Below are 26768 nucleotides of genomic sequence, written 5' to 3' on the forward strand. Positions count from 1 at the left end.
GGTCCATCAGCACTGCATTTTTGCAAGAAACAGCATTCTGTGGCGTAGAAACTGGAACTAGATCACAAGTCCTTACAAATTCATTTCCACAGTGCAGAAGCTATCCTGTATATTCCGAACCAGACCCTTGAAATAACTCAATAGCCCATCAAAAAATCAAATTCTTCCAGCTGATGAAAACCAGCTCCTTTGTGTTCACAGTATCTTTTATACCCATATCGTTAACGGTAAGTGGCCAGAAACATGCTGCAAGTGGCTTCCTCAAAGAAGATTAATTCCTCTTTAAGAAATAAGGACTGTCATACATGGAGATATTCAGACCTTTCCTTCCCTAAAATGAAGATATTCTTACCGTCTCTGCTTGGCTGACAAATGTCTTCGCCCGTGTGACTTACTATCACTCTAGAAAAAGAAAATAAAGTTATATTTCATTATTTCCACGCACACAAATCACATGCTGTGGTACTTGTTTGAAGATCTGATATGGGATCTTACCAGATTAGCTGCTTCCTCTTTTGTAACCATTTGCTGTCGGGATCTGTGAAGAGATTGAAAGGTGCAGCACGTCATTAGAGACACAGCAGTCTGATAACACAGTCCTAACACAGCAGCAGCAGCCACAACTGGGACAAACTAATCCAGAGTTGTCTATTAGTCATCATGTGCAGGAAAGATCATTTCCTTTTCTGAACAGGTAAGCGACAGCATGATGCAACAGCCAGGAGATTATAAACAAGTGTGCTTTCGCACCGCTACCCCAACGTTCCCTCTCTAATGGGTGATGAAGTCTCTTGGTTTAGGGACCAGACACAGTTAATCCATCACTGAATACAAATCTCTCGAGCTTAGATTTTCAAAGGAGCCTAAGAAAATTGAGTGCCTCATTCCAAGGCTTCACTGAAAGCCCCAGCTTTGATAGATAAGTGCCAGGGAAACTGTGAAGTAGGTTCTTAAAGATCTTTCCAGTTAGGTCCTTATTATGCACACATGCGCATGCACACACACGAAGCACTATTCTTCCAGCTGTAATACATATTAAATAAACCCAGACTGAATGAATTGGAAACTGAAGTCCAATTTCTTGGGAGAACAGATGGCAGTTTTCCCAGACTCGTCCCTAAATGCCTCAATGTCTAGGGTGAGAGCAGGTCATTCTTATGCCCATTCAGTTCTTGCCCTTGAAGCTGCTAAGTAGTGCTGTTTGTGAGGACAGCAGGGTAAGTGGTAGGAAGATCTAGCCACTGGCACCATCTCATTTCAAGTGGCAATAATTTTCAGTCACTACCATCTTGTATGAGAACAAAAATGATCTTCGGATTCCCATTTCCTAGGCCCTGGTAGAACATTTGAGTGGGAGAAGGTTGGTCTCCCCAAGGAGAAAAATTGTAAAATACTCTGTGCTTGCAGTGCCACTAGAAGCCAATATATCTTGATTTTAGTAAGGCTTTGATAGAGTCCCACATGGCGTGCGCATAAGAAATGTGGTCTAGATGAAGTTACTATAAGATGGGTGCACAGCTGGTTGAAAGACCATACTCAGATAGCAGTGAACAATGATACATTGTCAAACTGGGAGGGTGTATCTAGGGGGGTCCCGCAGGAGTCAGTCTTGGGTCTGGTACTATTCAATATCTTCATTAATGACTTGAATAATGAGTGGAGAGTATACTTGTAACATTTGCAGATGACACCAAGCTGGGAGGGGTTGCAATTGCTTTGGAGGACAGGATTAGAATTCAAAATGACCTCAGCAAATTGGAGAATTGGGCTGAATTCAACAAGATAAAATTCAATACAGGTAAGTGAAGTACTTTGCACTTAGGAAGGAAAAAATCAAATACATAACTATACAATGGGGACCAACTGGCTAGGTACTACTGAAAAGGATCCGGGTGATATAATAGATCATGAATCGAATGAGAGTCAACAGTATGAGGCAGTTATGAAAACGGCTAATATTCTGGGGTGTGTTAACAGAAGTGCTGTATGTAAGACACGGGAGGTAAGTGTCCCGCTCTACTCAGCACCAGTGAGGCCTCAGCTGGAGTACTGTGTCCAGTTCTGGGCACCACACTTTAAAGAAAGACGTGGACAAATTGGAGAGATGCTGAAGGAAAACAACAAAAACTTTAGAAAACTTGACCTACGAGGAAAGAGTAAAGACACTGGGTATGTTTAGTCTTGAGAAAAGAAGATTGAGGAGGGACCTGTTAAGTCTTCAAGAAGGTTAAGTGCTATTACAAAGAGGACGGTGATCAGTTGTTCTCCATATTCACTGAAGGTAGGACAAGTGGTAATAAACTTAATATGCAACAAGGAAGATTTAGGTTAAATAGTAGGAAATAAACTTTCTAATTCTAAGGGTATTAAAGCTCTGGAAGAAGCTTCCAAGGGAGGTTGTGGAATCTTCATCATTGCAGTTTTTAAGAACAGGCTGGGCAAACCCCATCACAAATGGTCTAGATTTACTTCGGTCCTGCCTCAGGGCAAGAGGCCACCCATCCCTACATTTCTAGGATTCTCTATTAAAGAACAGCATTGGCAATGACCAGAATAGCACACATGCCCCAGCCAGCGAATGCACTGCTGCAGTGGTTGCTACAGCTAGGAGATGGGAGAACAGGATAATGTAAAGTGAAGAACCGTGTAACAGCGTGGAGAAGAATGTCTAGGAAAGGTGGGCAGCACTACCAAACATGTATACATTTGTCTGACTTGTTATTCAGGCGGCCTGCATTTCTGAATACTAAGATTAGCCTCAGTGCAATCCCTTGTATCACATAAACACAGTAGGAAGGCACTGACATTCTTAGAATGGCTCACGTTGCTGACAAACAGGGAGTCCCTTGTGGTTACCTTTGTGGCTGAAGATGCGACAGATCAATTGCAGTGTCTGGGTAATTTATCTCCTTCTCCTTCACTTCACTCATCAGCGTCTGACCTTCAGCCTCTTCTTCAGATTCTACATCATCATCATCTTCAGAGATTCCCTCTTCTGCTGGTGACTTGTTTATTCCGTCCTTGTCTGTATAAGCAACATCCTCCTCAAGGTTAATTGCAGACCTGACTTCAATGCTATCAGGAATTTCCTGAGGCAGTGCCTTCTCATCATCAGTGCTGCTGTCCTCTCCTTCTGGTGCTTCTTATAAACCATTTAGGAGAAAAGACATTTCAGTTTAACAGCACTAGACTAACTTATTACTAATTCAGGGAGCTAAATGCACGTCCAAATATATTTTTAAGAGTTCCCAGTGTGCCCACAGTAAACTATATTAAACCCTGCATAATACCTAATAATTCCATCTCTTCTGACACCAGTTCATTGGTACTACTGGTCACAGACTCCATATCTTCATCCTGAACTTTGACCTTTCGTTCATCTCTGTGTCTCCAAACACAAGATTCTTCCACCTAAATGACAGAAGCAGCTCCTTTTTAATCGAACAAAAGGATTTCCAAGGAAACAGTCTTATATCAAACCCAGCGTAATAAATGAACACCCGGAACTTCAAATCATTCTACTGAATCTTAGAAGCCCAGCACCAATGTGCATCATGGGCCCCATTCAGCCACTGTTAAGGTCAATGGAAATAATCCCATTGACTTCAGCGAGAACTGGATCTGGCTAAGAGATGGAAAACTACTACATCAATGCAAGCTCTTGTGTGGAAACCATTGGCACATCTTAGTGTCCCTTGTTTGTCTTGACAGCGCCTTCCTGTTTTTTAGTATGCCCTTCAATCTCATTCTTCTCCAGAAACAAACTCATGTCCCTTGAACTCACTAAAACTGCCTTCCTTGGTGATTAACACCAGACTTTTACTACCCTTTACATTCAATAATTGACTTGCCTACTTAGTCGTCTTTTCTTTATTTTTAGGTTAAGACCCCTATGTTTTTGAGCTCCTTTATCAGTGGACAGGAAAGGGGGGGAGGGGGCGGGGAAGGGGGGAGTGTCATCTATCGAAATCTAATTTTGAAAGCACATCCCTAGAAGATGAAGGCTAGTGGGAGCTCACTGTAGCTAGTCACACAGCCATCAGCCTGCACACAAAAGGGGAGCTTCACGAACTTCTGCTAGCACTTTAAACAATTATTATTAAAAAAAAATCTGGAGGTACTGTGGTCACTGGGTGTTTGTTTGTTCTTTATAAATAATTTTAAAAGGTTCAAACCAGGAATCCCACTCCAGGGGGGAAAAACATTTAAAGGGTGGCAGCTTCTTTGAAAAGCATAGCCCATTGTACCCTGTTTGGTGTTTCTGAGCTGCATTCCCTCGGGGTGAACTAAATTAAAAGGTTTCTCTTTCATTCAGAGCAAACAGAGCAATAGTGACCCACTGGAATGGAAACATGCTATGGGAATTGAGGATTGTTGTGAAAGATTACTGCTTTTTGTTTATGTAAGAAAAAAAGGAGACAAATAAAACCAATGAATGGGACAGTACCTTAAACAAGAAGCTAAACCCCATCATAAGATATGAAGGTGGAAGAAAGTTTTTTTTCCCTGGGGGAAAAAAGGAAAACATAAGGTGGCTTAAATATATAAACATTTTTGCCAACTTCTTGCAGTGATCCTTGTCACTGTAGAAGGTATAGAGTTTTGGGACAACTGTGGCTTACAAACTGATGATCTCTCCAAGTTCTCACCTCTTATCATGAAGCTTCCTGTAGTCAGATATTCTCCAGTTGGTGCTGTTTTAGACACCTAAGAAGAGTATCACATATCATAGGCAGTAAACTCATATTTAATAAAATTCCACAGAAAACCATGCCTCACTGAGTAATAACAGATAATAGACAATGAGCATTTAGGCGAACTGCATTTCTGACTTCTAAGGACTGCTTTGTTCCTCAGCAAACCCTCCCTATAATAGCACTTCGGTGATATTACAATCTCCCATCACCCAAAGCCTTTAAATCACCATCAGATGTCTTTCTAAAAGATGCTCTAGTTCAACCATAAGTTATTGGCTTGATGTCAAAATCACTGAATATATATCTATAGCCTGTGTTACGCAGAGGATCAGATTTGAACATAATAGTTCCCTCTGACCTTAAAAATCTATCCATCTCAGTTTCTTCCCAGAGCTGACTTAACTGGGCTGTGCCTCCACTGCTCACAGGGCGATACTGGTGTGCTCTGCTTGTGGGAGGTTCTTTTGAGACTAGCCTTCTTAGCCAAAGGGAAAGTCCTTAAATCAGTCTCGAGATTAAAGGTTCAAATCACAGAAGAAAGAAATTGTTTTCCCTGTAGGGAAGCAGTGAAAAATTCCAACAACTTTTTGGGACTCATCTTCCACTGTTAGGCTATGTCTACACGGACGGCGGCAAAGTCGCCGCCGTCAGATCAACTTATCTGGATCGACTGAGCAGACAGTGAAGACCCAGAAGTCGACGTTATTAATCCACCCCCACAAGTGGCGTAGCGCTGTCGATAGGAACGTGGTTCCCATCGGCGTAGTGCAGTGAAGACGGTGCGCAGAAGAGATGCATAGAAGTTGACAGGAGTTATGCAAGTTCTTTGCATACTTTGCGTAACTCCTGTCGACTGCCGCTGAATCGCGGAGTTAAGTGTAGACCAAGCCTTCGTGACCAAGACAGCAACCAAAACCACACACAGATACTTAAGTAGAGATACTACAAATGTTTACACGAGTTAGCCTCAGTTACAATACAGGGCCATGAAGAGAGAACATATTGGTGAGCATAAATCAGGAGGCTTGATGAAATTATCAAGTCAAGCGACTGAATCTAGAAAACAGATCAGCAGCATTGTCATTTTCACGTTGCCTGCCCATCATAATGTTCTAGGTGTTTTACAACAAAACAAACCAACTCTTATTTCATATGTGAATTAAAATTCTAGCAGAAAATTAAACACTGATTAATCTTTTCAAAAATCTACCCCAAACAATATGACCTTGTGACAGGGAGTACCAGGCCCTTTGAGGCTCCCTGCTGGAGGTCTCACGATCCAACCACACCCCGCTCCAGGAAAGGAGCAGTAAAGGTGGGTCCTCCAAGCCTGCCTAGAAGGATCGCAGCCAAGCAGAGCGCAGCAGGCTTAATTAAAAGGTCAAGGAGCAAGTCAGTGCTGGGACTGGAAGGGATAAGACAGAAAGTCTCCAGGCAAGGAGGCCCAGGGGAGACCCTCCACGAACAAGGCAAGTAAACCCAAGGACAGTAACCTAAGGTACTGGGTGAAGGTGATGGGACTGAATGAGAAGCAGCCCTGGGACTAGCATCAGCAACCAAGCAGAGGAACAGTACATGGCTGCTGTCCAAAGGATCCCTAGGTTGGGACCTGGAGTAGTGGCTGGGCCCAGATCCCCCCACTGACCACCAGAGAAGTGGCCTAAGCCCCAAGGAGGGGATTAGACTCTGCATTAAAAGCCCAAGGGGCAGGGAATTTAAACAGGCCCCGGGATGGGGATGAAGGCACTGAAGAGGCACAGCTATTCACTGAACACTGTCACCCCCGAAGGGGGACTGAAGTTAAGGAGTAACCTGGCTGGAGAGCCAGGATACCAGAGAAGGGCTGAGAACAAAGCCTCCAGGGAGAAAGTCCTGTGCTCCATGACAGGGCAGGGACAGACTTAAAGCTAGCCCAGAAGGTGCTAAGAACTGAGTGCAGAGGCAGGGCCGCAGATACCAACATGGGCACAGTGATAGTCCTTATTGGACCTTTGTCACCCCAAAAGGGGGTCCTTCATGCATTTAGACTATGCGTGACTCAGCCGGAGGGCTAAGCCACAGAAGACCCAGCTGACAGGGAGCACCAAGTGCAAGTAAAGTTGCTGAACCCACAGCATTTCTTGGGTCATGGGCCCATTCTACCAGAGATTCACAAACCGACCACTGGGGTACAGCCATGGAGAACTTGTAAGAATCACCACCTATTATACACAACTGTGTTTCTTTTAGTCTTAATTTCATGTCTTGTGACATTTTACATCTACAGTTCCGCACTCATTCTTTCAGAGGTTAATTTCTCAAAACTAATGAGCAAGATCTCATTACCTGGTGGTGATAGACCCACCAGGCGCTAGTGATGATACGAGCATCCCAGGCAGCACTGTAACACAACGCCATGGTGCCTGCTTCAGTCAGGGTACGTGGAGGGATTGGTTCACCTGTAATGTCAACACAGCACAACACAAAACATTTGAGTTATCTGAGCGCACATTTTGGGGTATAAAATTATACCAAGAAGTTGCATGCACCAACTTAAATGAAGTTAATTTTATTAATAAATTAAGGAAATTACATATATAATTAAAAAATAACGAGACATTATAAAAGGGATCTCGGAGTGGGGATCTACAGAGGCAATTCCTGAAGGCAATTTTCCTGCACAAAAAAGAACCATGATTTTATGGTTTCACCACTGGTTTGCACATTAATAGGGAATGAATTTGGATTAAAACTCAACAACCCAAAATCTGAAGTGAAAGGAATAGTGGACAAAAATGTAGCAGTACAATATTTTTACTAAAGTCAGTTATATTTTAAATTGTATTTCAAATGATTTGTGTTTAATATATTATAAATCAGAGTCAACGATCGATGAATTACCTGTAGAATTCTTGATTACACAGCTAGTTGCACCATGTAGATCAGCATGCACATAGATATCTCCTAAAACAGAAGAGATAAGACTGGGACGTGTCACTGAGCACATTTCGTAGCTGCACTGATCATTCACATATTCAGGGAAAGTAATTATATCTGCTTGTCAGTGATGCCCCATACAGGTCTTCATTTCTTTTAACATCCATATCATGACAAGCTTAGGTGAACTAAGACCTTGGATATGCTAATATATTGCAGTATTTCTGAATTCTGTATTGTGCTGTAGGAAGATACTAGCTGAAACCAGGCCTGCCGACAGGAATTCTGGGCCCCAAGGCAGAACAGTTCCCTCCTGCGCCCCGACCACAGCCCAGCGACAGCTGGGGGGCTAAGTAGGGAGGGAGGGAGGGAAGAGGGACGTGGCTGGGGGGGAGGGGATGAAGAGCAAGTGAGGAGAGGAGGGATGCATGCAATGAGCAACGGCAGGGAGGGAGGGCTGCGTGGCTGTGTGGAGGTCAAGTAGGGAAAGGGGGTGTAGAAGAGAGGACAGGGGCCAAGCGGGGAGATGGGCTGATGGGGAGGGACGAGCCGGTGAGTGGGATGGGGGCAGGGCCTAGGGCAGAGTGGGGGTGGACTGTGGGTAGGGTGACAGGCAGAAGAGGCAGGACAGGGAACTAGTCTCCCCGAGGGGAAGCTTTCACCCTGCCACCCATGGCCCAGGCTCCTTTTAAAATCGCTGGGCTCCTAGGCAATTGCCATCTTTGCGCCCCCCAGCAGGCCTAGCTGGAACTTATGCCCATGACTTATGCTCCTCCATGTGGAACCATGTACAACTGCAAGAGTTAAGTCTGTTAGTTTGCTTTGTAACTCAGCTCAGGCAATTTCAAATCTATTGGGTGAAGAAGTTGCCTTCCATATCACAGCTCACACATGGACATAATTATAAAGCTCTAAGGAACTTCACAGTCCAAAATTCTGACAACCTAGAAAAATGAGAATGCATACAAGCAAGCCGAATTTTATACACAAGCAAATTAAGAGACCTTGAAGTGTTCCTCAGTTTTAGATGTACAATAACAGCATTTACAACAATCAGCAAAGAAAACAAGAACTATGTTGACATGCTTGATTTAATCTTACTAACCTGATTTCAGGTATCGCTTCACAATCATTTCGTTCTGCTGTTGATCTCTTCCAGCTATAATGAGGTAATTTTCAGAGCTAATAAACCACAGGAACTTCTCAAACCTGTCAAATTACATCAAACGGCTCTGTGTAAAATAACTGGAACTGATTGCCTATTACAGAAGGTATGTTTCTGCCAGAGTCTCTGAACTTTAATGAGTTATATGTGGAAAGACAGGTATTCTCAAAGATACATTATTTTGTTGACCAGATGCAGTTTCATGCATGTATGTGTCATACTGTACAAATGTAATTATACTGTCAATTATGTTCTTTAAAAGAACACATTAAGCAAATCACAGTCTATTTTTTAACTACAATTGCTACTTTAAAAATGGATGTTTAAAAAAGGGAAAAAAGTATTTTTTTATTTTCCAGGTTTATTCTGTGTGCATTTGATATCACCTGGTCCATAGTCAGTCTCCCTACCTGTTTGTGCGGGTCTTTTATGTAGCAAAGAGAAAACGTTTAAATTTTTGGGAAAACACGGCCCTAATCCTGCAAAAGGATGCACACAGGTAGACCAGTGTGCGTATGCAGAGCAACACTGAACCGCCCTCCTCCTCGTGCATCTACTGGCTTCATCTGCCCTTATGTTCCCTGCCAGTTGTTGTGATTTTAGTCATAAGCCCCAATCCGGCCAGTAGATGCCTCTTTTTTTAAAAAACCAATTAAATTTCACGTTGACAGTGTCCTTTTAAATTTGCACAGACTTACACACGCGTCTGAGAGGGTAACTATCAAACGTTTACTTGCCAATAAACTTTTCTTGCTTTCTGAATGGTGGTAACTGTTTGAACTTCCTTCAGTGTTTGCTTGGTCTTCTTTTCTGCTGATTTGAATGCCTGTTTAGATAAACATGGACATTCCCAATTCTACAAATGCAGTGATCATACAAGCAATAGCCAAACAGTAAAACATGAAGAAAAATACCATAATTTATAAAAAACATGAAGTAAAAGTAGTTTGAGACAATACAGCCACTCATTTGGCATATAATTCAATTTGCAGGTCTAAAAACTATTTCTGTGCATGCAAAATTAGAGGCACTTCATTAAAGCCTGTCCTAAAATCTTCATAATTTTGAAAAAGGCATGTCTCTATTACCCTGTCATGTTGAAATTTCTCTAAAATATGTGCTCTGAAAACAACATCAGCTACTTGATCATAATGGTTCTTGTTAATGCTGCCATAGTTACTGGTCTGTCAGCATTTCTGCTGTAAACCCTTTTTTAGGCATTCATAACTGTAGAAATGAAATGATTCAAGGTTGAAACTTGTCAGTCCTATGTTTGGTGAAATTGTTTTGGCAAGTTTCATTGAGGGGGGCTGAAACATTAAATCAGCATAACTGTATTATTAACATAAAAAGGTACATTAGAAAGTTCAGTTTCAGGCTTTAGCAATAAACAACATTCAGAACAAACCAGGAAAAGGTAACAATAAATACCTTCTCTGCAGCTTCCACTGTCTTCTGTGTTTTTTTGGCTGCATGTCTCTTATGATCATAATATCTGTGAAACACAAATCCATTTACATCTCAAATCCCAGCATAGTAATTCATTTTTATAGCCTATTTCTTCCCATGGTACTTCATGCCAGCAGTAAATACTTCATTTTGATAAGGAAAATGTTATGTTTGGCTTAGCTCTTTTGCTTATTGCACATCACTGTTCATCTGAAAATGGAATCAATTGAAATGAAGTAATTAATTTATTATCCTCTTTAGAAATGTAGAGGACTGTCTTTATATTTGCTTTGCAGACAAAGTAGCCATTATGTCCTATGTCTCTATGCTCAGTGTAATTAAATTAAAATAGTTGTTAACAGAGAAATGGCATTCTGAGGGCAGGGGAATGGACAGTATATAACAAAGGTAGATCCATACATTCTGAACAGTTTCGTAGGAAAAAGTCTGATTTCTTTGATAGTAGCAGAGTCTACTGAAATTAAGCTGGTAAGAAAGCAGACTACTAAAAATACACATATTTTAAATCTTACTTTTTGGCATTGGCATAAGCAGACAAACTGAGATCAACATCAACCAACAATGGCTTGTTTTTCTGAGGTTTCTTCAGCTGTTTGTTTTTGTGCTTTTTCTTCTTCCCCTTTGGCTCTTCAACTTCTTTCCAATGATCAGCGTCGTCATCTTCCTCCCCCTCCTCCTCCTCCTCCGATAATACATATGGGTTTCTACCAAAATACAGAAGTATACTGATTGTCTTAAAAAGTAATCCAGACTTTTTATTGTAAAACTTTAGTAAGATGCATTCTTCCTTCCATTAATTTTGTAAATATTACCACCCAAGATACACATTCTTGTTTTCAACCTGAAGAAAGCGCTGTGGTTATGAATGAAGATATATGTATAATTACAACAGTTTTGATGATGCACTTTCAGACAGGAGGAGGAGAACCAAGATGAAACAAATGTCGGACATTCTACCCTTGCACCCTTGTGCAAAATGAAGGGAAGGCTGTGGCTCATTATGTTTAATCACAGCAAATGCAAGACAGGTAATGGTCTGAGATTTTGTGAAATATTGGTTCCATTAACATGAAGCTATTCTGAGCATGTGTTACTTTGAGTTGCTTTTGCTACTGATCAGCACAGTGAACTCTGCCTTCTATTGCTATATTTGACAAGTGTAGCCTTAAGGAGGTAGAGCAGCATATAGCATAATAATGATCTCTGAATCACACAGCAAAGGATACTATTGTTTCCACTGTCTTCTGTAGCTGCAGCTATCTTTATGTGTATGATAAATTGTGTGACCTTAATCCATATTGTGAAACAAACTGAAATAGAAGAGAGGCTGATAGATTCCAAGGCCAGAAGGGACTACTGTGATCATCTAGTCCAACCTCCTGTATAAGACAGGCCACACAAATTCCCCAAACTAACTCAGGAAGCAAACTGTGACAGTGAGCAGAAGCAAGATTATTTCAGCCCCACATTCTACTCAGAAGCTGGAATATATAACTGGAAACCCAGATATTCACTTTTTGCTTATCAGTACAGTTCTCATGGCCTTCTTTTTCTATGTTGACTTAGTGGAAAATATTTTATCAGTTTTCTACTCTCTCTAAGGCTTCCTGACAGGGGTCTCTATATACCAGCTCAAAAATAGGATCTCTCTTATATTTGGTTTTAGGATTATGAGATTTCCAATACATTTACACAAAATATATTTGTACCAATTTAAATATATTTCTGCCAATACCTGCAGGACCCTTTTGTTTTGTACCTCATTTACTTTTTTGATTTTTAAGAGTCATCAAAGGCAAGGCACTGATCCAATACCCAGCTTTTTGTGATGATTTTCCTGGAGGGAGCAGAATGATCTGAATGACAGTTCATACCGGTTTGAATTTTGAACTCTAACTTGTTCATGTGGCCATCTTGTCCTACTAGCCCTGCAGCATGTTAAACTTTCAGCTAGATTCCCTTATTTTTGGCATCAAGGAATGTCAAGTTTCTCTAAGTTACTAATTTTTAATGCATTTGTTTTGCATAATTTGCTTGGTGTTGCCTGCTGCTTCAAACCAAAGGAGAGGCAGGTTTCCTAGAATGTGCAGGTAAAAGTGCTTTTGGTCACTACTGCCTTTTCCACTCAGATGTTTCCTACTACTTTTTAAATATGATCAGTTTGCTCTTGCTTTTATATGGTTAAAGAGTCTATTTCAGTAACTGAACTGAAGAAAAACCAGGAAAGAAAAGTGCACATTGGATCAGTGCCTGTCTGTTCACAAAGCCCTCACACTTTAACGTTGCTATAACCCAGCACCATGAACACATTTGATATCTATTAACTTCCAAATAGTGTAAATTCAACTGAAGATACTCTTTTCCTAGTTAACTTGCTAGTTGTAGGATTAGTCCCTTTTTTATTATGTCTTGTTGATCTACAACATACTTACTTCAGTAGCATTGTGATATGATTTGTCTGAAGTTTTAATTCTTTGATTGCACTCGCAACAGGGTCTCCCTGAGCCTGAGCTTCTTTTACAACTGCTCCAATTTCAGTCCAGTCTATCTGGTTGGCTAATGCAGTGCGAACCACCTGGATAGCTCGGTCAACTATTTCCAGGTTCATTTCTACGAGTTCTCCTTTTACCTTATCAATTTCCTTCAGGAAAGAAAAAGCTCTCTTATAATTCAAGCTAAAAACAATTACATTTTACAAAAATGCTGATTAAAGAAACATGAATCCACACAATTAATACAATTACACTAAAACTGACCACCACCAGTGTTCAAAATCAGGTTTTGATCTCACAATCGGATCCAGGCAGCTGACCTCTTCCAGAGAGATGCAAAGCACTGACAAAAAGCAGTGTATAGTCACTAATTTCACACTTCACCAAGAAGGGAGAGAAGCTAGAGGGAGCTTGTTAGTGAATAAATACTTCAGTTTGTTATCTCAAGTGAGCATATAGCTGAAGTTAGTCCTGCTTTGAGCAGGGGTTTGGACTTGATGACCTCTGAGGTCCCTTCCAACTCTAATATTCTATGATTAAGGAACACAACTTATGGTGGAGGTGATACTGCATGGAACATTACATTTTTTTTCTATTTAAAGCTTGTCTTATGAAAACATAGTTTTACCTGAGCTTGATGAAGAGCTTCTAGTCTATGCTCATGATCCTTACGAAAATTTTCCAGCTTCTTCAGTGCTTGTTTTTCCTTTCAACAGACAAAGAGAAGAAAGGGAAAATATATTACAAATTGTACCTTATATTCTACTGTCTTAGGGCTTGTCTTCACTTACCTTGAAGATTCGGTGGCAGTCGACCGGAGTTACACAAGCTACGCAGAAATCTTGCGTAACTCCCGTCAAAGTCTCTGCTTCTGTTCTGCGCACCATCTTCACTGCACTGCGCCACTTGAGAAGGTGGTCTTAATATGTCGATTTCTGGATCAACTGAGCGGGTCGTCACTGACCACTCAGTCGATCCAGAGAAGTCGATCTGACGGCGGCGAATTTGCCACCGTCAGTGAAGACATAGCCAACTGTGTCCTATTACAATATGGAGAAGCAAGCAGTGGAAACAGGATTCTGTTGAGCACTGTCATGGAAAGTGTAGTGAAAGCCACTTCAGTGATTTTTGGACAGGCGCTCCCTGGCTGATTAGCTATTCAATGCTGTGTATGAACAGTTTAAGAGGAATGCAAGGAAACATCCTAACACTAATGATAGCAGCAGTCATAGTGATAGTAAATTCACAACAAGAACTGTGCCGGTGCATACAACTTCAGACCTGCTCCATACAAGCCAACCCATTATCTTTAATTGAACAAGACAGCACCCACCCACCAAGCCATACACAACAAAGGCCCCTAAATCAGGCAGATGTCCAGCAAACTGAAGCGCTAAAGGCGTTATGTCAGCTATTCTGTTTCTGAATGAGACTGTACCTGTTGCAAAGCTTTCAGATCGATCTTCTGACCTTCTAGCTTGGAATAAAATTCATCCACTGCCTTCAAGAGAAAAAAAGTCAGTTTAAAGGATCTCAAAAGATGCAATAACCTGAACTAGAAAGAGTAAGCAGAAAGGGGAGGTTCTGTTCTTAAGAGACTGCAGAAACTGCAAACAGGAGTCTGATTCTAAAATGGGTTTAAACAACTTCCCTGCTGTTCCTATCCAAGGTGCCAAATTCCATATGAGCAAATGATATAGTGAAGGAAGGAACTCATTCCTTAATCTAAATATGTTCCAATTGTAAAACTACTGTAAGTACAGCCATCTCTGCAATGAACCATCATAATCAATTGGTTAATAAGAACAGAATCTCCAGATCAGGCATATGTAGTCCAATACAGTTCTTTGTGGTTGGTTTCAACAGACAGAAACTATGCTTATAATAAACCTTTTTTTAAGTTTATTTATGCTACGGAAATCACCAGTGCTGTGAGGTAGGTGGTCCAAACATGATGGGGAGGCATGGCAGGAGTGTGCGAAGTGAGGAATAGAGAGATCAGATTTAGTATAAAATAATTACCTACAGGTTATGCTAACCTTAGTTAACCAAGCACCAGGAAGGGCAAAGATTTTGTTTTTAGGTGACATTCCATGCCATACATTCACCATATTTATATTTTTGCTATTACCCTCAGCAATAAACCTACAGTCTATAAACTCCTACATAACCAGCAGCAAAATACATTTAAACAAGTGAAGACAGAGAGTAGCTAGTTTCTGAACACACACACGTCTTTCACCCAATGCCACATGCTACATTTCAGTTACTGGACATTTGAAAGACAAAGTGGGGGAAGAAATATCTTTTATTGGACTAATTTCTGTTGGTGAGAGAGACAAGCTTAGTCCAATGAAAAATATTTCCTCATCGACCTCATCTCTCTAATGTCCTGGGACCAACACAGTTACTGAACATGACAGACACATTGGGAATATAATTGGGTCAACTGTAGTCATGACAAAGTACTTGACTTAGCCTGTATATCTTTGTAGGATACTTATTGATTTTACACACCAAACTAACTAGTGATAACAAAGCATAAAAAGGTAATAGTGAACAGTTTCAGCACCATATTCGCTTAAATGTTTTTAGTATCAGTCAAATAAACTACTTATTACAATATAAACAAAACCACTATACCTTATCAAATGATTCAAATTCCATGTACGGACACTTTGAATGTTGAGAAAACAAGAAAGGATGAAATTCCTCATACCTGTAAAATATACATTTGAGAATATCACTTGAAAATTAATTTATATTAAACACTCTGGTAAGAAAGGGTGTTAATACTTCAAATATTTACGTAAGGATTTCTTCTGCAGGTTTATCTGGCTCCAGGCTTGGCTTTTTCTCCCGTTTCTGGATGATATAACCCTAAAAAAAAAAAAAAAAAAAATATTCATACTCCTTTATTTCCAGGAATCATAAAAGGTATTTTCCCTTTCTTGCCCAGGAAGGAACAGTTTAACACCAGACAAACATCTGACACTAAATCCATTGGTAAGCATTTTTTGTAGAGACTTTATGGGGCTAAGTGACTTTGCAGGTAAAATTCTGGCCACTCACCTATATCAGACTGTGACACTGGCTGGACTGGGGGAGTAGTGGGGGGCGGCATTTAGTATATTATTTTATTATTTAACATCAGTATGTCCAGATAATAATAATTCATATGAGATATGCTGTGTCAGGTACTGTTAGAAAGGCTATAATGTGCTAAGTAAGATGATAATATTTATGTTCATGTGTTATATTTGTAATGGAAGTTATGGATATGTTTGTATCTGTATTTCAACTTGTGCTATGTTTCTGGGCGACACCCCAGACAGGATGGCTGCAGCACTAGCCTGCTTAATGGCCCATTAAAGAAACTCACAGGTACAATGGGCCCAGGGGGAGAAGCCAGGGATATACCTGATGAGTCACCAGGACTTACTTATGTGACCCTGGACTCCATCTTATTCCTCTAAATTTCCACAAGCAGCATGGCAAAGGCAAAAAGACATAAAAGGCAGCTGCATGACAGCCATTTTGTCTTCAGTCAGTCTTCCGTCTTCAGTCAGTCTTCACCTACCTCTCAATCAACTCATCTACAACTAAGCTGTGAATCAAAGGACTGAGACCCATCCAGGTACTGGATGTATACCAGAGGGACTATACAAGCCTGCAGACACCACAATTCTACTAGAAACCTGATATATATGGACTTTCAAATCATTTGTATGTGTCTGATTGCTCTTATGGTTTGTTTCTTTCCTTTTGTAATAAACCTTTAATTTTAATTACTAAAGGATTGACTGACAGCGTGGTATTTGGTAAGATCCAAACTGATATTCATCTGGTAATGTGGCTGACCCTTTGGGGTCAGGAGAACTTTTTTTTTTGGTAAAGAGCATAGAGTTTTAAATAACTGATCTCTTTACTGGACCTAATGGCTGATTGGGAGCCAGAAACTGAAATTCAGTAAATAACCAGTGTGGGGAATCAAAAGCGCAGTTTGTGGCTGATTGGGAAGTCTGACTTCAGTGTCACCCACCAGTGCTGGGAGAATCTGCTCTCCTTTTGCAGCCTGCCCTGACCTTGGCATTTTCAGGTGGCTACCCTAGGCACAGACGGGTCACAGTGGCGTAGTCGTGGCAGGATCCACGGAACCAGAACATTTGGGTTTTGGATTTGGATCAGAATTTTAAAATTTGATACTGAAAGTGTTAAAATTAAAGTTAGCTAAGATGAGTGAGCAGCGATTATACAATGCCTATGAACACAAAAGAGCTTAAACAACTATGTAAGGAGAGAAAAATATCCCCTGTAAGGGTTTATCTCAGAGCAGAAAATGAGAGATCTGCTCACAGACAAGGACCAGAGAACAGGGTCTCCACCTGACTCTCTCTCAGAGGTAGCTGCTGCAGAAGATCTTCGGCTGCAAGCGCTGAAAGAGAGCCAGCATCTTCGGTATGAGAGAGAAATGGCAGAACTTCGCTTGTGGGAAAAGCAAAAGACAGCTGAGATAAAAAAAAGAAGCTGAAGAAAGAGCCAAGCAAGCTGTAGAGAGGGCTCATCAAAGACAGATGGAAGCAGCCAGAATCCAGATCCAGATCCTGGAAGGGGAAAAGAGTCTGCCGCCGCTGTCTGAAAATTCTTCGCTTCTCTCCATCAAAGATCTGGAAAGGATCTGTCCCATTTACAGAGATAATGAGGATATTGAGGAATTTGTGTCTACTTTTGAAAGACTCTGATATTCATCAGGTTCCTGATGAGAGAAGAAACCTGTTCTCCTCACCAAATTGACTGGAAGAGTCAGGAAGGTATTTAATTAAATGGAGTTAGATGATGCATTAGATTATGTAAAGTTTAAAGAAGTTGTATTCCAAAGGTTTAAGATTACTCACGAATCTTATAGGCTGAAATTTAGAAATGTTAAGCTGTCTGATAATGTTTTCCTCCTTGGAGTTAGAGAAGAATTCATTCTGAATCTGCTGCCTTATAACATGGAAGAGAAAGGAGTGGATGGGCTGTAGCACAATTTTGCCACTAGATGTGAAAATTATCAGAGATACTGACCCAGGCCCACAGAGAATGTTCAATAGCTATTATTGTAATAAATTAATACATGTTTGAAAATTACAAGGACTACATTCCCAGGGTTAAAGAACGATCTCTATTACCTACTCGTAATAGGCAGTCTTTCTACTCCAGGCCTTATTCCCGAGTTGCATTAAGATTAATGTAAAAGAATAAATTACAGTCATGTTGCTCGCCAGGCACAGGAATACCTTGATGGCACACAACTGCAAAATTACATTTTGATTCCTCATTGAACTACAGAATATTATTATTTTGATAACCCTGAACACTTCAAAAGTTAAAATTATTATCAGTGTATAAATACAATGGTGACACACAAGTCAGATAGGTTCCTTTAACTCCTTTAGCTCATTTAAAGGCTGCATGTCCAAGGCAAGGATCCTATAGCAATAGCAAATATCTGACATGACAGAAGAACAATAATGCATGTTAGTTTCTTATTAGACGCTTTAACTTTAAAATTTGCAAACATAATAGAACCATGCAGATATCAGTTAAGATTTACCTTTCCACTAAAGTTATTAGTTATCTTCATATATTCTTCTGCCTTCTGTAAAGCAGCAAGTATCCTTTCAATATTTTCTAAACGAAAAAAATGGATTTTGAAAAGGCAAGAATTTTGGGATATTTTTCACACACAGTGTACTACTTAACCAATACAGGGTAAACACTGACAGACAAAAACTAACCTATGCTATTAACTGCATTGCTAGTCAGGTGTATGGAGGAATTTTCTCCAATGTATAGTTCTTGTGGGAAGTCTGGATTATGAGATTTTCAAAAATCCTTTCCCTGAAATACTCTAAAGCCAGGATTCTAGTACATTTAAAAAAAGTCTGCATTCTAATAAGCATCTTTAAATGAGGCTTTCTTCAAAAATGGACACTTGTTTCTAATGTAAAGAATGGATGCTTAGTGTCCTTTTCAAACAGATATTTCTTTAAAAAAAGGGTACTGCAGTTCCATGCATAAAATCTAAGAGTGCTGGCACAAACATAATTGCACATAAAAAGCATGGACTAGATGTGTGAAATTACCTGCGTGGGCAAGAGTGTACAATGAGATTACCTATTTTTGAAACATTATCCATAAAGCTCTTTATTACAGCATCTCACACAGCAATAGATATCAAGTATTACATACCATCTTAACATAGTTCTTCCCTCTGAAACACTCATAGCAAAGTATGACTACAGGACTAGTCATTCTAACCTTACCAGCTCAACCCATAATTGTATATTCCAAACAAATCAAAAGCAACTATTCTAATTCATTCTCTTCAGCGTTTTCTGCCAAGCCTGGCTGAGTCCCCTTTTACTTCCTCAGTGAAGGGTGGCTGGGTGTCTTCTCTGCTCCTCCAAATATAGCGAAGCAAACCTCTGAAGTGCACAAATATTAAACTCCTACATACCTTTGCTTCCCATCTGTTGATCTACTTTGGCATTATCAGATAATCCAGTTTCTATAAGGCAGTGCTCAATGAGTGTGGCTCCATAGGCTATAAAAGTAAGAGAAACAAAATGAGACATGTTTAAAGCAGTTTAAACATTCAGGCTGAAATCTGTATTAAGACTAATTAATTTCCAAAACTGAATGAGACTCTGGCCAATACTGAGAAAATTCAACAAACTAAGGTCCTGATAGTACAAGTGCTTCATAGACAGATCCCTATACCCATACAGAACACACAAAAGGATTGCAGCCAAGTTCCTATGCCTTTGTATGCCAGGCTTTGTATTGAAATTCTAGTCTTTTAACAAAGATTTCTGTATTTTTTATATAGGTCTTGAGCCTTCTGAGACACAGCGGTGGGTTTTTTATTTTAATCTACATATTACATCTAACATGAATATAAACCGTTTGCACATTTCATTTTGTAACAGCATGTCATTACTTACGAAGATGTGGGTTAAGGACCCTCTTTAGCAGTTCCCCTTTAGGTGCGTTTGATATTACTTCAGTCAACCTAAGAGACATAATAAGCAGAATAGCTGCTATTCCAAAGAATAAATGAATAATGTTGAATAGATCTTCCATATTTTCTGGATTAAAGAAGAAAGTAAACAATTTCAATTCCATGAACACTACATCACCTGCATGATGCTAAAAGCTTAAAACAGATTATTCAGACTCAACGTTTTTAAATTTAAAAGTGGTCTTTGCTTTATTTACAGTATGCATGTTACACAGAGTAAAGTTACCTTTCCAAGGTAGGTAATGGTGCAGGTGCTTTAGCATTATCAACTGGGTACCGTTCCCGAACTGCAAATTTCACATCATCTGCCTCATCTGTGCGAAACCTCAGGATGTTTAAAATTAAGTATTCATAGTCTGTCAGAACAATGTTTCCCTGCAATAGCATCAAAACTGAGCATTATTAGAGTCCATATTAAGTACTAATTTATAGACTAAACAGGGTTATGACTTACTCTGTCGTAAAGCTCAACAATTAGATGATAGGCTGCTTCATCGCTTCCAAACTGAAAGTCTACAATTCTGTCTATCCCCAGCTGTTTTACACTGACAAGTCTTCTAGTCTTTAAATGCTTACGACACTGCCAATGGGGAAAAGAGAAACAGTAAAATATGCATATGTATATAAGGTGTATACAGAATGGTCCTACTCATGGTATTTTAAACTGAAATATTTATTTAAAAATGACTGTCCCTCCCATGACAATCTGAACTTTCTTTGTTTATCTTGCTTATCTTTATTCCACTTATTATAGACAAATACAAGAACTGGTATAATTTACAAAACTGAATATTACATACACGAGCTGCTCATACTTTGACAACCACCAAGTTCTGATCTACTCTTGCTCGTCAAAGAAAAATAGTAACTCCAAATTGCAAAAAATTAAACTTTTTTGTTATTAAGCACTCAGCATTTACAGTAATAAAAACAGCAGTACTATCTGAAACCTGTAGGTCTCTGCCATGCCAAGGAGAGAAAGGGCTAATGCAGTCTAAGGTCCCAATCCTGCAATGACCTCCACTCAGTTATTCCTGCACCCACAATTCTCACACTGACTTCAGTGGGGCATTTGCACAGAAGCATTTCACTGAAGCTCTTCATGAGTCCACCTGCATGGTTCTCTTTGCAGGAGTGGGGACTAAAGTAACCAAATCTGTAATCTGATTCTGCAGTCAGATTGCATCCATGACAGATCCATTTGCCTAATGAACTCAATCAACTGAATCCTAATCAACTGAAGCCTAATAGTTCACTTCAAGACCTGAAACCTCGGACGGTCTAATCCTGGAATCCTTACTCAGGCAAGATTCCCATTCATTCGGAGTTTTGCCTATATAGGGACTGCAGAATCTGGCCTATATAATAATCATATAGTCACTTAGTCAAAGTAAAATTCCAATAGGCATGGCTAGTCCAGTGAACATTTATGAGATTGAGTATCAAAGTCTTAAAAACTACATTTTGACTGCTGTCAAGTACCATGTACCAGTTCTGTGTCTCTCACAATTCTGCAGTTGCCCTTCCCTTCCTTTCAGTCACCCCCCACTTCATGATCATCTGCCTGACCAGGACCCACTCATCTAGTTGGCAATACTTTAATAGTTCATTTACATCTCAGAGGGAAACTGCAGCATTACTGTTTTGATATTCACTCTCTCTTCTCAAAGATATTTCAGAAAGAGAAAGATCAATTTACCTTCATTGCAAAGCCAGATGGCATCATATTCTTTGGCCACTCAAACTCTGTTGTGTGAATCCGTATACCAGATTCAATTAGAAGTGTAGCTTTACAGTCTGGCCTGTTGACAAAATAAAGACTAGTTTGACACTTTAAAAGTCATCAATTTGTCATTGTACCAATGACATTTTGTTACATTAGATCTGTACACCAAAGTGCCAGAGATAGCCCAATGCCTTCAACTATACGTCCAAGAAATCTTTCACAGATGAAGTTATAGAAAAGAATATTAGAACAGTTGAAATATATTGAAGCCATGTTGGTAGCAAAAAGGCAAAGTTAGTTTTTAAGTTTACAGAGCTAGATATACAGAGGTTACTTGATTACTCCAAAAATATCTGGGATTACCATACTTTTTGCAGGAAGTCATTTTGAAAAGTCTCATCCTGAGCGCTGCCCAGTTGGTCAGCTGCATTACAAAAGAGAAAGCTATCTCCTTCCTGAAAGGAACCTAACAGGCCAACACAGAAACTGACTGACTGAAGGGGACTTTTCTCCATCCCCCCAATAACCAGCTGTATGTAAAAACTATCACACTACACAGACTATTTGCTTCAGAACAGCAACTCTTGTGGTCATAGTTAATTATCATCATCACAGCACATGCACTGTTCTTAGTATTTACAAGAAAGACATTTAGGCCCAAAACACACCTACTCTTCCACTTATTTTCTGTATTTTGTTTGTGAAAAGGGCAAAAATAGTTATCTTCCTGTGATACTTCCTAAGAACTCCCATGATAAAAATATTTATCTTCTTCAAAGAACAACACAAAACTAGTTTTTGGCAAACTGGTTAGAAAGACTAGATAAGCAGCAAATAATACAAGACAAATGGGCTCAAATTTAGGGAGGAATAAAACAGGAGTTCAGAAACGTTAAGAAGTTCTTACTTTTGAAGACGAATAAGGTATGTCTTATTATCCACATCATAGACATTGTATACTCTCATTCCCAATAAGCTGTTAAACAAAAATACAATACATTTTGTGAATCCAGTATAGAATTCTCACAAGCATGTCAGAAAGATTCAGTGACAACTGAATCTATATATACACACAATTCAGTTTCCTAGATTACAATATATTACACAAATAGCCTTTGAAGAGGTGATAGGGCAGGAGTAGTAAAATGGAGACGCTCCAGGGAAAGTTACGATACAATTAAACGATGCACTAAAAGATGCACTAGGATACAATTCAAAGAGCACTGTTAATGAAATAAATGCAAAAAGGAACTAAACTAGAACAGCCACTTGAACAAAACTTGAATACAACTGCAGGATTTCAGCAACAATTCACGTTATGAGACACTAATGCACGCGCACAACTCTGCAACGCAGATTTATCACTGACGCCCTCCTACACTAGCAAACTAGCCCCTTGCTGACAGGCATCTGGTTTAACCCGTGCTGAGAACTAGCCTGGGTGGGACTGGAGCATTTTCAGCATCACCGCAGAAAGCGCAAGGGAGAGCGGGTCTCGCTGCCCCTTCCTTCGCAGTTGGTAACAGGGATGACAAGACCCGTGTCGATCAATCAGACCGTGCGGGGTGTCAGGGCTCCCCGGTGGAAGTGGGATGCCACGGCAGTGGGGGGCTAGGCGCTCCAGGGGGCGGTGGGATGGGGCCCGAGGGCTCGCTGCGGGGCAGTGGAATGGGGCTGGGAGTGCAAAGCGCGGCTGGGCTCCCATGGGACCAAACGGATCGTGTGTGCGCAGGACGGTCAAGGCTCCCCGGTCCTGGGGCGTAGGGGTGTGTGTGTGTGTGCGGAGCGGGACGGTCCGGGTTCCCCTGGCCCCTCACGCCAGGCAAGGGCAGGTTACGCAGGGTCAAAGCCCCCCTACGGCGCAGGGGGTAGAGGAGTTCCCGGGTCTCTGAGGTGAGCGGGGGGGTCCCGAGTCTCTCATACCGGGGGGGGGGAGGGGAGCTGGACACGGGGGCAGTTCCCAGTGGCGGGGGGACACCCCCGGCCGGGCGCTGACGGTACCTGTCCCGGAGCTCGGCCAGCACCGCCCGGATGTCGATGGTGCTGAAGCGGGACTTCATGGCGGTCGGTGGGGGGGGGGGAGGGGCAAGGCGCCCCTCAGACACAGCGACCCCCGCGCGCGGACTCCGCACCGCCGCCCGCAGCGCAGCAGCGGTTGCCAGGGGCGCACATGCGCAGTGCTGCCGGCCCGGACGGCACAGCCGGCTAGACAAACTTGTGCGGCGCGTTTCAGGCGAGCTCTGTCCGCGCGTGGACCGCCCCGCCCCCCGCCGGGCCGAGCCGAGCCGAGCCGAGCGGCTCCGAGCTGCGTTTCCAGGCCAGGGCCGGCGGGAGGCGCTGAGAGAAGCCGGCAAAGCCCCTCCCCCGCCGGCCGGAGACAGCGGCCCTGACCCCCGCCTCCCCGCTCTGTGGGCGCCTCATCCCCGGGGTGGGGGAGCCTCCATCCCCCCCCCCCACTAACCATCCCCGAGGTGGGGGTGCTGCCATCCCACCCCCTCCCCAAATAACCACCCCCTCCCCACTAACCATCCCTGGGATGGGGGAGCCTCCATTCCCCTCCCCCCCCACTAGTCACCCTGGGATGGGAGAGCCTCCATCCCCCCCACTAACCATCCCCGGGGTGGGGGTGCTTCTATCCCCTGCACAGAATATCCCTGCTTTGTAGGTGCCCCCATCACCCCATTAAGGACCCTGGGTGCCTCTGTCCCTTGCACAGGATCTCACCGGGCGCTGGGGTACCCTGTACCTCTGTCTAGTGGCTGCATAAAAAGAGACCGTGTCTCACTGTCTTGCCCAGGCTACGCTGCAGGGGCTATTCACAGGCGCGATCCCACTACTGATCGGCACGGGAGTTTTGACCTGCTCCGTTCCCGACCTGGGCCGGTTCACCCCTCCTTAGGCAACCTGGAGGCCCCGAGCTTCCCAGGGATCCCCATATCAGTGCCGAACTTAGCGCGGACACCCGATCGGCATAGCGCACTGCAGCCCAGAACTCCTGAGCGCAAGTGATCCACCAGCCTCAGCCTCCCCAGTAGCTGGGATTACAGGCGTGCGCCACCACGCCCAGCTGTATAATTAGCTCCCAGCACAGCACTAGAGGAAACAGGCAGCTGTGACTCACGTGATGTCATGGGCAAGGAGCTTACCCATGCCTGCCCACTGGGCTACATAGGCAGCTCAGGCACCCAAACCCCGCCTGCACGCGGACCAGACACAACAGCTCCCTCCAGCCTGGCCACTAGTCAGAGAGCAGGGTGCCTCCAAATCAGATTAGGACAATCCCGAATGTCAGCACAGTGTGACACAAGAGTCCCTCTGCTGCGTGGTACAGGCAAAGGCAGCAGCAGGGTCCCCTTTCACCCCTCCCTAAAGCAGCAGCAGGAGTTCCCTCAACCCGCCTGCTCACTTCACAGCAGAGCTCACAGGGGAAATGTCTCACTACTTAGCCCAGCAGCACTGCCTGCTTTGGTGAGGAGGTCAAATCTCTCTTGTTCTGCTGCTGCTCATGGGTTGGGGTACGTGTTAGCAGCCCCCTAGGGCACCGCACCTTGGAGTTATTATCCCATGGAAATGAAGAGTACAGTTCCCCCTCTAAGAGCTGTTGTTCCAGCATTTTCAGCAGTTCCTTAGCAAACTTGATGGCTAAGCTCACACTTACTTTTTTTTCTTGAAAGCTGCACTACCGATATAATCAGACTCCAGGAGCTGGGGCTTCAGGTGCACACCAGCCTATTCTGGTTATTCCTTAATCCAGCTCTGGGGCTCCCTAAACCCACACGGTGCAGGGAGCAGAGAGCTGACTTTCAGCAGCACCTGCACACTATAATAAAACTCAGTGAATTGAGTGGGGCTCCAGGGGAACAGGGGCCCTCTACCCTCCGTCCATTGCCTGGAGAACAGAGCTAAATTGGAAGGGGTGAAAGAGTGAGCAGCAGGACATAGCGACTCCAGTCAGCACCAAGGGTGATCCCCAGCCCTTCTCTCACATAGTTGCATTAGCCCAACCAGCAGAGATAAAACAGGCAAATTCCTCTCACCAGTCCCACTGTCCTATGCATGTTAGTAGAGCCCTGTGGGATTTGCATTTGAAAAATAGTATGCAATAAAGAAGAACATACAAAACAACATAAAACAAAAAACACCCCACACCTGTAGCTCCTAAAACATAGGGCTGGCTGTGCCAGGTATTGTGACTTGGCTTCTGGTGCATGGAGTTGCAGTGCCACTCAGGTTTGGCCTGGCCCCCCTCAGGGATCAGTTACCAAGTGACAGAGGACGTGAAAAAAGCTGAAGTACTCAATGCTTTTTTTGCCTTTCTTCATGGACAACATCTGCTCCCAGACTATTGCACTAGGCAGCACAGTATGGGAAGGTGAGCAGCCCTCAGAGATGAAAAAATAGGTTGAGGACTATTTAGAAAACCTGGACATGCACAAGTCCATAGTGCTGGATGCAATGAACCTGAGGGTGTTTAGGGAGTTGACTGATGTGATTGCAGAGCCATTGGCCATTATCTTTGAGAACTCATGGCAATTAGAGGAGGTCCTGGACAACTGGCAAAAGACAAATATATTGCCCATTTTTAAAAAAGGAAGAAAGAGGCAGAAAAATCATGGATCAGGTCCTCAAGGAATCCATTTTGAAGCACTTGGAGGAGAGGAAGGTGATCAGGAACAGTCAGTATAGATTCACCCAGGGCAAGTCATGGCTGACCAACCTGATTGCCTTCTATGATGAGATGACTGGCACTGTGGACGTGGGGAAAGAGGTGGATGTGATATGCCTTGACTTTAGCAAAGCTTTTGATAGGGTTTCCCATAGTATTCTTGCCAGCAAGTTAAAGAAGTATGGGTTGGAAGAATGGACTATAAGGTGGATAGAAAGCTGGCTGGATCGTCAGGCTTAACGAGTAATGATCAACAGCTCAATGTCTAGTCAGCAGCCAGTATTAAGCAGAGTGCCCCAGGGGGTCTATCCTGGGGCCAGTTTTGTTCAACATCTTCATCTTCAACATTTGGATGAAGGGGTGGATTGCACCCTCAGCAGGTTCGCAGATGACACTATGCTGGCGGGAGTGGTAGATACACTGGAGGGTAGGGATAGCAGACAGAGTGACCTAGACAAATTGAAGGATTGGGCCAAAAGAAATCTGATGAGGTTCAACAAGGACAAGTGCACAGTCTTGAACGTAGGACGGAAGAATCCCATGCACTGCTACAGACTGGGGACTGAGTGG

General features: G+C 42.4%; 1 protein-coding gene across 1 annotated transcript in view; it reads right to left on the reverse strand.

Annotated features, from left to right (window-relative positions):
* Positions 1-23638, reverse strand: part of NEMF (nuclear export mediator factor) — a 33060-nt gene extending 9422 nt beyond the window's left edge. The window contains exons 1-25 of the mRNA XM_067554732.1: positions 23534-23638; positions 22440-22508; positions 21506-21608; positions 20261-20386; positions 20033-20181; positions 19730-19797; positions 19243-19329; positions 18337-18413; positions 15550-15620; positions 15384-15459; positions 14179-14241; positions 13369-13446; positions 12681-12889; positions 10761-10952; positions 10210-10273; positions 9516-9604; positions 8719-8822; positions 7578-7640; positions 7023-7135; positions 4650-4707; positions 4448-4506; positions 3291-3411; positions 2857-3142; positions 496-538; positions 353-402 (exon numbers count right to left, since the gene is read on the reverse strand). Of these exons, the coding sequence (XP_067410833.1) occupies positions 353-402; positions 496-538; positions 2857-3142; positions 3291-3411; positions 4448-4506; positions 4650-4707; positions 7023-7135; positions 7578-7640; positions 8719-8822; positions 9516-9604; positions 10210-10273; positions 10761-10952; positions 12681-12889; positions 13369-13446; positions 14179-14241; positions 15384-15459; positions 15550-15620; positions 18337-18413; positions 19243-19329; positions 19730-19797; positions 20033-20181; positions 20261-20386; positions 21506-21608; positions 22440-22508; positions 23534-23592 (2477 nt within the window). The 5' untranslated portion in view covers positions 23593-23638. The remainder of the gene's footprint in view (positions 1-352; positions 403-495; positions 539-2856; positions 3143-3290; positions 3412-4447; positions 4507-4649; positions 4708-7022; positions 7136-7577; positions 7641-8718; positions 8823-9515; positions 9605-10209; positions 10274-10760; positions 10953-12680; positions 12890-13368; positions 13447-14178; positions 14242-15383; positions 15460-15549; positions 15621-18336; positions 18414-19242; positions 19330-19729; positions 19798-20032; positions 20182-20260; positions 20387-21505; positions 21609-22439; positions 22509-23533) is intronic.
* Positions 23639-26768: the final 3130 nt, after the last annotated feature.

Source organism: Emydura macquarii, unplaced genomic scaffold (assembly GCF_026122565.2).
Source record: "Emydura macquarii macquarii isolate MOO-44397 ecotype Brisbane River unplaced genomic scaffold, CSIRO-AGI_Emac_v2 contig_1551, whole genome shotgun sequence".
NCBI lineage: Eukaryota > Metazoa > Chordata > Testudines > Chelidae > Emydura > Emydura macquarii.